This window comes from Cucumis sativus, chromosome 6, assembly GCF_000004075.3.
Source record: "Cucumis sativus cultivar 9930 chromosome 6, Cucumber_9930_V3, whole genome shotgun sequence".
Taxonomy (NCBI): domain Eukaryota; kingdom Viridiplantae; phylum Streptophyta; class Magnoliopsida; order Cucurbitales; family Cucurbitaceae; genus Cucumis; species Cucumis sativus.
The window spans coordinates 27,352,482-27,365,428 of record NC_026660.2 but is presented as its reverse complement, the minus strand read 5'-3'; the positions used below and the strand labels follow the sequence as shown (position 1 = coordinate 27,365,428).

General features: G+C 32.6%; 3 protein-coding genes across 4 annotated transcripts; all 3 read left to right on the top strand.

Annotated features, from left to right (window-relative positions):
- Positions 1–4,233: 4,233 nt before the first annotated feature.
- Positions 4,234–5,517, top strand: LOC101220447 (GATA transcription factor 18). Its single transcript, XM_004143467.3, has 2 exons — positions 4,234–4,761; positions 4,849–5,517. The coding sequence occupies exons 1-2, from the start codon at positions 4,339–4,341 to the stop codon at positions 5,068–5,070; spliced, it is 645 nt and encodes a 214-aa protein (XP_004143515.1). The 5' UTR covers positions 4,234–4,338; the 3' UTR covers positions 5,071–5,517.
- Positions 5,518–7,506: 1,989 nt separating this feature from the next.
- LOC101219253 (DNA-3-methyladenine glycosylase 1) lies at positions 7,507–8,834 on the top strand. The gene has a single exon (XM_004143462.3). The coding sequence runs from the start codon at positions 7,759–7,761 to the stop codon at positions 8,611–8,613; it is 855 nt and encodes a 284-aa protein (XP_004143510.1). The 5' UTR covers positions 7,507–7,758; the 3' UTR covers positions 8,614–8,834.
- Positions 8,835–10,112: 1,278 nt separating this feature from the next.
- LOC101219492 (ADP-ribosylation factor-like protein 2) lies at positions 10,113–12,947 on the top strand. 2 transcript variants are annotated; one of them, XM_004143463.3, is made up of 6 exons: positions 10,113–10,450; positions 10,616–10,751; positions 10,848–10,958; positions 11,338–11,500; positions 11,997–12,077; positions 12,658–12,947. In XM_004143463.3, the coding sequence occupies exons 2-6, from the start codon at positions 10,687–10,689 to the stop codon at positions 12,793–12,795; spliced, it is 558 nt and encodes a 185-aa protein (XP_004143511.3). In that variant the 5' UTR covers positions 10,113–10,450; positions 10,616–10,686; the 3' UTR covers positions 12,796–12,947. The 2 variants fall into 2 exon arrangements, with proteins under 2 accessions (XP_004143511.3, XP_031743650.1); XM_031887790.1 differs by having other exon boundaries at positions 10,128–10,450; positions 10,620–10,751.

Below are 12,947 nucleotides of genomic sequence, written 5' to 3'. Positions count from 1 at the left end.
AAGAAGAAAGAATTTGAATGTAATAAAATAATAAAAAAATAGAAAATAGTATTTTGAAGAATAAAAATGATATAAGGAGAAAATAAAAATGATAATAATGGATGAGTGTGGGTTTGGTTGTTATTACTTTAAGATAAGTGGGGAAAAAGAAGATCCAGTCAACGTACGGCAGAATCGCCCCGAAGCCACCAGCAGGCCCAACTAACAAAGCTTCCTACAGACATTCCCAGTTGTATTTTTTGTTGCTTTTGAGGAACATAGAATATCGTCTTCCTTCCCCTTTTTTAATATTACTCATTTTTTGTCCACTTCTCTACCATTCATTTTCATTCTTTTTTTCTCTTTTTTTTTTTACCATCTTACGTCCACTTATAATCAATAACTTCACATACTCTTTTTCTTCTTCATTATTATCATCAAATCAACCCAATTTATTCAAAATCATCAACATTATATCGTCTTTCATATTCTAACTAACATATACTTTCTTTCTTTGTGTTTTTCCTAAACAGCCTCAAATATTTTAAATATTCTTTTCTATATATCTCTATTTATCTATTGATACCAAAATTTTAAACATTTTTCTTTCAACTCCCTCTCCTCCTTATATTTACTCATAATTTCTTTTTTCAAACTTATACTGTTTTTTCAATGTTTATATATACCACTTGAGTTTAGAGTTTAGTAGTTGTAAATTCAAATCTTCAATTATTGTAAGTGAATTCAATTTAGATTCATTTTTAGTTATCCGCGACTATTTTTTTCCATTCAAGTTAATAAAATTATCATATAATTTATATATATAAAAAAAGAAATAGAAAATGAAAACTATATGTATTTATTAACGCATTAACTTGTTATTTATTCAACAATCTCAATATTTTTATATTATATGAGATGTTTTTAATACAAAAGTTGTGGAAATATATAGATGATGGAATTTTCTACTTCTAACAAAAATTTAGCAAGATTATTTGGTGTGTTTAAAGAAATTTACTGTATGTTTTATGGGGAAGATTTATGCATAACAATTAAAAATAGTTATTCATATAATTATTTGGATTTGATACTTGAAATTAACAAATATAACTTTAAATTTAAAAGGGAATTAATGAAATGATATCGTGGAATTATAATTTAGTAGAGATATTGGATGTGTGTTTTTGTATTCCCCATTTGGATTTTCATCATCATTGATTCCTCTACTACATGGATCTTGTGATTAATTTTAGTGTCGTTTTTTGCATGCATGCAATACACTCCACGTGCCCCATTTCATTTGATTATATATTTAATAAAATCTATGTGTGTGTATATTGTCCCCCTTTACTGCGTTGGAAATATTAATCTTCAACTTCAAGAACTCTTTTTTAATTCTTTTCTTGGCATGCAATAATAATAATTTGGTTCTTTGAGTTGGTATTTCAATAAATTTTGTATAGTTTTTATGATTTGGTTTAATATAATAAAATATTACCACCCCATAAATGTTGTTAGTGGGAACCATCAACATCAATCTCTCTTGTCCCCTCCAAAATATTTAAAAATTAAAACAAAAAAGTAGCTCTTATAATCAATTGGGCGCCCATAAATTCTTCATTATCCATTTCTTCTTTTGTTTTTTCCCTCGATTTTTGGAAGAAATAATATTATTTGAGGTACAAATGTACTGAAAAAAACACATATACATTGCTAAAAAAAATTAAACTTTCATGTATAGCCAACAAACGGAGTATAACACGATTTAAAAGAGATAAACTTAAGTCTATTTTTTTTAGTTTGTCAGTTATAGAGATTATCTTGCTAATTTTGCTATATTTAGTGTTAAACACATGCACATTCAAAATATATTATACTTCAAAACACAATGGACTAAGAGCGGATTCGCAAACCATTACTAACTCTTTTAATTTAGATTAAATTATAAATTTAGTGTATAGAAATTGAGGTTGTTAATTCGGTATATATATGAACTTTTAAATTTATTAGTTTTTTAGTTTTATCTTTTTTCTAAATAATGGTTTATTGAATTTGATAAATTATAAAACTAAAAGTAAAAATTTATATTTAACAAACAATTAAAACTTATATCTAATAGATCATTATTGTTATTAAAATAAATTTATGATTAGTTTTAGACATAAATTTTACAGTTTAATGACAAGACTAATAATTTAATCTTCAATTTATTATCAAAGTACAAAAAACATTAAAGAAGTAGAGAAACCATCAAATGGTAAGATTGCTATTGATTGCATTTCAAAACTAAATGATCTTTACAAATGAACTAATTTTGATTTTTTTTGTTAGATTTTTTTAAAAAAATGTGTTATATATTTAAATATTTTTATAATAGAATTACTATATTTATACCTATTCCATCTAAAAATTGTAAGAAGTAAAAAATGATATAATACATAACTCATTTTGCATATACAAAAGTGGGAGTTGTGAGGAGAGGAAGTGTTGATACATTCACATTTGTGTGGTACCGACAAAGCAATAATATAAATTAGAATAAGAGTACAAAAAAGTATTTCATATATGGAAGAAGTCGGCCACGTAAGTTTCAGATAATGTGGCACTTTTTATGGTATGTGGCGTTTAATCATAATACTTTGTTCTCTCCTACTCTTATTATTAAACCCTCCCCCCCCCCAAAAAAAAAAAAAAAGCAAACAGAATATATATACACACACACACATATATATATATATGTAGAGAGAGAGAGAGAGAGAGAGAGTGTGTGAGAGAATCTCTTTTTTGGTAGAGAAGAGAATAGAGCACATCATCAATCTCAAGACGATCTGATTATATATATATCTTTCCATTTTGTTTCTCTATTTTTCTTTTAAATGTGTTTGTGGGGTCCGTGTTTTCAGAAGAGGAGTTTGGTCGGGGTTGGCTATCATGATTCATCATTTTATGTATTGGATTGGCTCGTTTATTTTTCTCTTTCCTTTTTTCTCCCCTTCCTTCACAGTTTTTTAAGCTACCCTCTGTTTTATATATATATAATAAATATTTTCCCATTTTACTTTCAGTTGTAATTATATATGTTTCCAACACTTTTTCTTTTTTCGAGTTTGTATCTTTGACTCAGAATCTATTTTTTTTGCACACACCCACAAAAACCTAAATATTACGACACACTAAAAACACAGTCCTTTGCTTTGATTTGATCATTGCCTCAGTATCTCCCTAAGTATCGCATCTCTCCTTCCTCTTTTTCTCTTGTTCTATTCCAAACGTTAAGAATCCCCTCTATCAAGAAAAAGCACGTGATAAAAGCCTTCTCCTTCTCCTTCTATTTCATTTTCTTCTTTCTTTTCCAACGTTTCTTCTTCTTCAAGGGGATGTTCATCAAAACTTTGCATTACAAAAACTATTCAGACCAACTACTCCTTGATTTTAGATGATATTTTACAGCATCAAATGTGGTTTTAGAATCTATAAAGTTCAAATGGATGTTTGGTCCAATAAAATGAAACTGAGATCAAATCAAGATGGATGAACATCAGAAAAAATGTTGGAAAAATTGAAAAGAGGCTCAGATTTTTAATAAATCAAGAAAAACATTAATGAATAATATTAATATTTTAGTTTGACTCTTTCATTATATTTTCAGCCTCGTGATCGGAGAACGAACAAGATCTATTGAAGACTGTTCCTCTCCCCACATCCCTTTCACTTTTGACCTACCAATTGCTTAATTCCCACCATTTTTTTAATATTACTTAATTAATACAACAACATCAATCACATTTCCCAATATAAAATCTCATTCAAAATGAATGTCACACGAGATTATGTCCATTGATTTAGATGTTACTAATCTAGTTTTTGAATTTGGACCTACTTATGTATATATAAACAGAATAGTGATTAGAAGAAGAGAAGAGAAGAAAAGAAAAACATTAAAAACAGAGTAGAGTTTGGTTTTTGGGCAATAATAAAAAGAATCAGTCACACACAAAAGGCTTTATTCCAACCCTACAATCACATTGACTGAATCAAACTGACAAGACCAGACAATTCAGACATCGTTTTCATTATCATTTCTTTTTCTCTCTCCCGAACATGAATGTCGACCCCACCTTGTCTTTGAATTAAAACAAAGTACTCCGTATATTCTTCATTCCGACAACGTGGACTCTTCTCTTTTTTTTTCTTCCTTGCTGACCTGTCTTTCCTCTTCCTCTCCTTATAAATTACCTCCCACTTTCTCCCATTTCTTCATTATTTTCTACTCCCACTCCTCTGTTTTTTCTACCCAAATCCAAAACACAAACACACACACAAAAACAAACCCCTTTGTTCTGTATTTCACCACAAACAATGATGCAACGTTGTGGTAGCTACCAATGTTACTCTGCAGGAGAGTGTTCTTGTAATGGATTTTACGGGCAACAGGGCACTTACTTCTCTATGCCCTCCTACAATAATTACTACGAAACCGAACATTACTCTTTCGAATCTTCCTCTCCAGTTGATTGTACACTCTCTCTCGGAACGCCCTCTACTCGTATGACTGAGTACGACGAGAAACGCCGTGAAGAACAACACTCTGCTTCTAATTTTACTTGGGATTTACCTCGTACCAAACATCCTCATTCCTCCAAAACCACCCGCCGCAGCAGCGCTAATATTGGCAGTGATAAATCTAATGCCAATAATGGTGACCAAATGTTCGCTCGTCACTGTGCTAATTGTGACACTACCACTACCCCTCTCTGGCGTAACGGACCTAGCGGCCCTAAGGTAATTTAAATTTCTATCATTTTTTTCTTCAAATTTTGTTCTGTCCATGAATTAAAGCTGATGGGTTGTGATAAATTTAAATTGCAGTCGTTGTGCAATGCGTGTGGGATTAGATACAAGAAGGAAGAAAGAAAAGCAGCAAGTTCAGGGCAACAAGCGAGTTCATGGCTACAGCATCATTCTCATAGCCAAAAAGCACCGAGATTCTCACATGGTATTGCCAATGAACTCAATCCAAGCGTCGCTTTTCTAACATGGAGTCTCAATGATACAGAGCAACCTCAGCTTTATTATGATTTCACAAGTTGAAAATTATCATCCCACGAGAAAAAAGGAAAGAAAAAAAAAAGTTTTTTTTTTTTTTTTGGCAATGGGAAGAGATGTGGGAGAGTTTTTTTTTTCTTTTTTTCTTTTAATTTGTTATTAATATTTACTTTTCTTTTTATACTGGGGAGAAAAGAAAAAAAGAAGAAGAAGAAGAGAAAAAGAGAAAGAAAGGAAGCATTATAATGTTGTTGAAGGATTTTTAAAAGATGGTGAGACGGTTTTATGGAAATACTGTCTCCTCTAAAGAATCCACCTTCATCAATTTTTCTTTCTTTCTTCTTTTTTTTTTTTTAAATTTTCTCTCTTTTTTTTTCTTTTACCCTTTCAGAATTTTTTGGCTGCTACTTATTTTTCCATTATACGTTAATGTTTGTGAAAATCGAAATATTAAAATTTTATATATATATTTGTCATCTCTTTTTCTTTCTCTCTCTTACTTTGTCTTTCTTCATTCCCAATGGAATAGTACGGTTCAATTTGCTTCTCTTCTTCCTTGCATGTTTTCTTCTTCGTTAAGAGTGTCTGTCCATCTCCATTAGTTTAATTGTATATTTTCAATATTCATATTTTTTTCCAAGTCATCTAATAGTAACTTGATTTAACAAGTCTATCTTGTCTGTATTGGGCTTGCCTAGTGGACCTGTGCTAGATTTGAAATATGGATCATCTTCTACATCTAAACATTGTCTACATCACATATGCACCTAAATGGTAAAGATATTTGATTTCTTGAACAGTTGAGAAATGTTCAAGATTAAAAATAAAAGAATGAATATATATGTTTCTTTTTGTACTTTGAATAATCTTTGGAAATAATTGCCTAACCCTACAACATAGGATAGGGAGAAAAAGTTGTGGGGTTTTATATGGTATAGGTGGCTCCGACTCTCTCCATTCATTCCAAAATTCTTGTCTTCAAGTATGATGATGTCAAATGTTCCTTGATAGGTAGTTGAATGGGGAAGATATATGAAACCACTTTTTTCACATTGAATATGTTGTCTATTCACTATATGAGATGATGATCATGAGAATCTTGTAAGTTTGATAGGAATTATTATAGGATGGATATATAAGGATAGTGGCACAGCCAATCATCATTCTAAAAGTGAATCAATTGACCATTGTCCAACCAAAGATTTAAAATCACTGGGAAAAAAGAGAAAGAAAAAGAAAATAAGTCTCATTTTGGTGGGAATTTGTGTACACAGAGTGCATACTCCCACACCAACTGGAAAGGGAATAAATACTTCCATTTAAGGAAAAGAATATTGACCATATTTTAATTTCTTACTTCATTCATGATAGTTTCTTTAATAAATTTACAAGGCATCAATTAACAAAATTAAAAATTAGATGCTTAAAATAGGTTTCAAAGTCTAGTTAAAACTTTTAGATGTTGGGTTTAAGCAATGAGTTTGTGGCTGTAGTCGTTAATTACTTTCCTTAGTGAGTGTAATAGTGAGTTGTAATAGTATATAAACTCTGATAATATGAGTTCAAAATGCATCATTTTATAATTAGCATTATAATAATTTATATTTAAGGTATATACTATTTTAAGTTATAATATTTGTGGAGTAAGTTATTTTATGTTCCAAGTATTTTTCAATTTGTTTACTACGTAAATAAATGGTTATCTTGTCAACATATAAACTAATTAACTTGGTTTTCTATTTCGTGCATGGCTCACTACATTTAGTGGTCAAAATTTAATAATAAATAACTTTGATGGTATAATTTTTCAATTAAATATTTGACATGATTTTCTTTTAATGCTTGTATTATCAAGCTCGAAGTTAGATGTTCCATATTTTTAGTGGTAGTAGACTCTATTTTTTTAAACTATCAATAAGGTCTTAATTGTTTTTATCTATAATGATTATATCCTATTGTTGATGTCAAATTTTGACAAAGTCTAGACGTTTTTTTATCTTTACAAAACTTGCTAGCAAAAAGAAAGTTGAATATTGGTGTAGTGGAGGGCATAGCCACTTTGACGGATTGAAAGAAGGAAATAGTGTTGAATACTAGCTTATGACTTACCTATATCACATATACGCATCGACCTAATTTATTTATAGGTTTTACCTCATTCCTATTCCTCTTTCTCTTCTAATAAAGATTTGTTATCGGGATGGTTGACTATGTGCGCAATTCTCCCAAATCAAGGTCGAGCAACCCAATATTCTTATTAAATATTTAGAAGGATTGGAATCCCTAAACATAATGGGCAAGGATAATGGTAGTCTATTCTTGACATAGACAGAGATTCCACTGTTTTCACTATTCTAGTTCCTTAATCTACACGCGATTTTGTTTTGTTACCAGTGTTACTAACTACTAACCATCTAAAAAATGAATCTTCTATACATATTAGAAAGGACAAATTTAAATAGAATATAATGATAGAAAGAAAAAATTGTAATTCACCTAAGTCATTAAAAAGCAAATCTTATATCTGCAGTCAAAGTTGATAAAAGATGGCGTTTGACTGAATTAAATCATAAGTATTAACTTGAAAATCCAATCGTGCATAGCAAGCTTTGAGTTGCTGACGGAGTAGACGATCTCATCTTAATCAATTACGACCCGACATCTGTACTTCATTCTTCCAAAATCAAAGATTCAAAACCTACCTTTTTACCCACAAATCATTCACCGTCGCCCATGGCCAAAAGAATCCGCCGGAAATGCCTCTTTCAGTTGGAGTCTCCATCCGACGCTGTTCCTCTCTCTCCCTCGGCTTCCTCCAAGATTCCCTTCCCATCCACAAAAGTTCGGAAGATTTCCTCCAATCAAGAACCGACCAAACCACAAATTTCAGCTCCCGGCGGTTATAACCCGACCCGAATATTCCCGAACCTCGCCGATCCCGTCAAATCCTTGTCGTCTTCAGATAAAATTTCTACAGCGATCAATCATTTACGCCGTTCGGATCCTCTTCTAATAAGTTTGTTAGATTCTTGCGAAACCCCCAATTTCAAGTCCAATCCACCGTTCTTAGCACTAACGAAGAGCATCCTCTACCAACAACTCGCCACAAAGGCCGCCGAAGCGATCTACAATCGCTTCGCCTCGCTATGCGGCGGAGAGGCGGCGGTACTGCCGGACACCGTGCTCGGACTCTCGCCGCAACAGCTGCGAGTAATCGGAGTTTCGGGGAGGAAGGCAAGTTACCTCCATGATCTAGCAACGAAATTCATAGAGGGGAGTTTATCAAATTCATTTATTCTGGAGATGGACGACGAGACTCTATTGAGGGCGTTAACGGCGGTGAAGGGAATCGGCGTTTGGTCGGTGCATATGTTCATGATATTTACCCTACATCGGCCGGATGTGCTGCCCGTGGGGGATTTGGGAGTGAGAAAAGGGGTGCAGAGATTGTACGGACTGAAGGAATTGCCGAAGCCGGCGGAGATGGAGAAACTTTGTGAGAAATGGAAGCCTTACAGATCGATCGGAGCTTGGTATATGTGGAGGCTAATCGACGCTAAGGAAATCGTGAAGAATGGTTGCGATTGACCGGATAACATGGAATACAGAGGTAGCTTTGCAGTGTGACTTTTGAATTCGTGATTTTCAAATTTGGCTAGTTTTTGTGTCTGTGTAATTTTAAGAACTCAACGTTAAAATGTGTTTGAGTCCTTTGATGAGTGTCTCATTTCATGTTGAATCAATTGAAACTTATGAAGAATCCTTTGATCGGCAATGGAATGGTATATAATAGTAAAAGTTAAACTAAATATTCCATAGACAGAATTTATATCATACAAAAAGAATGTCAAATATAAAGTTTAACACTAAGATGATGGCTAAGCAGGTTTTAATTTGTATTTATTTGATAGTGTGGTTTCTAAGTCTTAACATGTTTGAACTTTTTTACATAGCTGGAATTATGTGTCCTGAACATCCAATCCAAATGATACCTCATATCATTGGAATGAGAACTCTCTAATCCATGCTGAATTCACCCTTGACTACAACTATAAAAAAATCAATCACTTGAATGACTATAGTTGCTATTGTTATAGATATGTTGTCTATTATCTTTACCATTAAAACTCGTTTCCTTCCATTGTATAATGTAGTGAACTTTCGTTAACACAAACATTGAATTAATTTAATTATTAGTATTTTTTAGTTAATTTACCCAATTCAAATATATTTAATAAATGTTCTATATAAATATATTAATTTACTTTAATTTATGCAAAAACTATTTTGGAACAATATATTAAGAAGGAATTGCTATAGATATGAAAAAAAACGAAACTATTTTGGAGAATTTTGGGAGTAGTTTCAATATATATTATTGCTATTTTTAAAAATGCCCCATGTTTACTGGATTTAATCTATGATTACATTATTGTTCTATTGTATATTAATTTGTACATATATATAATAGCTAAATCAAACACAAATGTGTAATTTACTATCTTGTCTATTTAAATTTTATATCTATGGAAATCAAACCACTAATGGGCCTCAAGATCCATTAATCGCGGCCCAAAATTTAGTAGCGTTAAAAGTCATTCCCTTCCGCCTTCACCATCGTTGGAATTTGGAGGTCAGTTTCTGATTTATCGGTTGCTTCATTTCCTTTATTTAGGGTTTAACTAAACGTTTTGTAGCGCTCGATTGTCTATGAATCGATAAAGCCAGGAGATGAACCTAATAACATCACATGCCTTGGGATAACAATCGACTTTAAAAGCATATTCCTTAAACTTAGACGACGAACATTTAATATATAGTCGATCAGTCTCTACACTCTATTGCTAATTCATGGAGTTGATGCCCTAACCCTGGTTCACATGTTTGCTCAATGAAGAACTGATAACTTTCAATTCTCATCCTCAAGCAGTCACTTCCGATTAGGTGTATCAATACCTAAATTCATCTTTGAAGTTGATTTGAGTTGGATTTATAATTTAATAGCTACTTTACAATTATTTTTTAAAAATGTAAGTATGAAATTACCATGGTTAATAGGCTTGATACTTTTTGAACATAAATAGTTATCAGATACAACAACGTGAGGAGAGCACGTAATCGTGCAGCGGCTGCATAAATCAGCCGGTGAGCACTATAAGTGAAAACGTTTTCGTCTTTTAACTTTTAAGCCTTCACATAACGAAGAAACTTTGTACTTCCTCAAATTTGCAAAAAAGTCGCCAAAAAAAAAAAAAAAATACAAATTTTTACAAAGAGGTAAAATTCCCAATTTCCGACGAGAAGCTTCCGCCCAATTTCTCACTGGACTCGCGCTCAAATCTCTCTCTGTAGTCGTCATTTGGTTGGCTTCTCTCTCGATCGATCCTCCTTACTTCTCAACTTTACCTCACTCTCCCGCGTCAAGGTTTGTTCGTCTCTCATTGTTTCTGTAACGTTTTTTCTTCCACATATCTATTTACTGGGCTTAGGTTTTAGGAACCCGGTTGAGAATCTGAGTTATCTCTAAAAGCAAAGAAAATAACACCCAAAAAAAGTTCTAAACCATTTCAATCCCTGTGTTGTTTATTAGAAAGACGAGGAAATTGCTACTGAATTCGGTGAACTGCTTAGAAGATTTGCAGTGCGGAGTTGGCGTAGATAATGGGGTTGCTTAGTATCATTCGAAAAATCAAAAGGAAAGAGAAGGAAATGCGTATACTTATGGTGTATGTCAATCTCTCTCCCTCTATCTCTATCTGTTTCCTCCCCAGTTTACTTCTCTGCTTCTTATCCAGTTGGATCCATTGTTGATTGACATTCAGAGGCCTTGACAACTCTGGGAAAACTACCATCGTTTTAAAAATCAATGGGGAAGATACCAGCGTTATCAGCCCTACGCTTGGATTTAATATCAAGACTATCATCTATCACAAGTGAGCTTCCATGCTTGTTCTTGTTACCATGCTTGCAATTCATTATTTTTTCTGGATTGAAATTTTCTTGTTAAAGTTTTGAGATTTGGTATGCACCCTGTTCACTCTTTACTTGCTAATTTTCCCCCACAAATAAATGGCAATGAACCGTGAATAATATGGCCCATTTTGCATTTTTTTATGAGAGTTTTTGATTATGACGCAGAAGAGATCTTCTCTCCGTCAATGCATAAGCTATTTTCAACCGATTCTTTGTTCTAAAAACTTGATCGGCTACTCCTGATTCTATATTTTTGTTGTGCTTGTGGGAAATATTTATAGTGCGAATATTTGAACTTTGATGCACATTTGACATGCAGTTAACAAATTACTATGGCAGGTACACACTTAACATATGGGATGTTGGGGGCCAAAAGACTATAAGATCATATTGGAGGAACTATTTTGAGCAGACGGATGGACTAGTATGGGTGGTTGACAGTTCTGATCTTAGAAGATTGGATGATTGCAAGTCGGAACTTGATAATCTTTTGAAAGAAGAGGTTAGAAATAGAAGTCCCTGTTCCTTAATTGACAGGTTTACTATGTAATAACAATGTGATTTTCTCTGTATATGATGTAGGCTCAATCTTTCTGTTTTCATTTTTCTGTATTTGCGAGATATTACTATCTATTATTGGTCAAAATTCATCATAGAACCGTAGGTGGTTTGACATTCTCATAAAGTCTTTAGTTATTCTGAAGTTCAAAGTTGTTAGTGATGCATTTATTGGCGACTCAGCCAAGTATATGAAATGCAAGCTTGATAAGTTGATATATGGTCCTAACTAGTTCAGAAATGTGTTTTGATGCTTTTAATCAGTATTTTTCTGTGGTGTCTCTACCTTTCCTTTTATCTATCGCAATGAGATTAGTTTCTCACTTAAAGAAAGAAGTATGTAAGTAATAACTGAAATGTAAGCACAGATGATATCAAAGGTTCTATAAAATTTTACATGGTAAAGAAAGAGATTACTAATTTTTTTGCTCATATTACAGAGACTTTCTGGAGCATCATTGCTTATTCTCGCCAATAAGCAGGACATAAAAGGAGCCCTTTCTCCAGAGGAAATTGCTAAGGTAAGAAGTTCCTCTTCTAAGCTTTAAATTCAATTTCGCTCCAATGGGATCTTTGCTGAAGATTTAACTTGAAAACGTTGCTTGTTAGTCCCTCCCGATCAAGTTCTTTCCATCCTTTGCATAATGGCAGTTGGCTAACCACCTCACGAGATATTATTTTAGAAAAGTCGTGCATAAATCCAAGGTTGCACAGCATCTGTAGAGTTAGACTAGTATATTCCGGAAATTTTAAAGTAATTACTTGATCTTAAACACAAATTTTCACACTTTCTGCTAAATATCCATCACATTTAGAGAATAATTATACATCACACTTAGAGAAAATAATTATACATCACATTTAGAGCAAATTCTGTAAGGAAAATTTCATAGCCCTTATCACAAATTATAGTTAAAAGGCGAAGGGTTTCATTCAAGTTCTTGTGACTTTTAGAATCAAACATCATGTTAAGTCATCCTGTTGTATGCTATTACTATTAACTTGAGGTTTAGATGTGGGGTTCTTAAATAAATGCTTTCCAATGCATAAAGTGAACTAATGCTTAACTACCTACGTATTTGTTCATCTCTTACTCTTCAGGTATTGAATTTGGAAGCCATGGACAAAACACGGCATTGGAAAATTGTTGGTTGTAGTGCATACACCGGCGAGGGGCTGTTGGAAGGCTTTGATTGGTTGGTCCAAGACGTTGCTTCCCGAATTTATGTGTTAGATTAATATCTTTTCAATTTTGTATCTTGCCATATGAAAACTGATCCAAGATTTTGTCGAATATATGTGGGTTTGTTCATTTATGTTGAATGCTCATTTTTTTTAAGGGTGTTTTTAATCGTTAAAAATATATATGCACTCATTTCACATTGTTCCAA

Bases quoted from the DNA above. Each gene is read 5' to 3' on its own strand.
- LOC101220447 (XM_004143467.3), top strand. From the start codon at position 4,339: ATGATGCAACGTTGTGGTAGCTACCAATGTTACTCTGCAGGAGAGTGT. The intron at 4,762-4,848 runs GTAATTTAAATT...TTTAAATTGCAG, and splicing joins ACGGACCTAGCGGCCCTAAG to TCGTTGTGCAATGCGTGTGG.
- LOC101219253 (XM_004143462.3), top strand. From the start codon at position 7,759: ATGGCCAAAAGAATCCGCCGGAAATGCCTCTTTCAGTTGGAGTCTCCA.
- LOC101219492 (XM_004143463.3), top strand. From the start codon at position 10,687: ATGGGGTTGCTTAGTATCATTCGAAAAATCAAAAGGAAAGAGAAGGAA. The intron at 11,501-11,996 runs GTTAGAAATAGA...CTCATATTACAG, and splicing joins ATAATCTTTTGAAAGAAGAG to AGACTTTCTGGAGCATCATT. The intron at 12,078-12,657 runs GTAAGAAGTTCC...CTTACTCTTCAG, and splicing joins CTCCAGAGGAAATTGCTAAG to GTATTGAATTTGGAAGCCAT.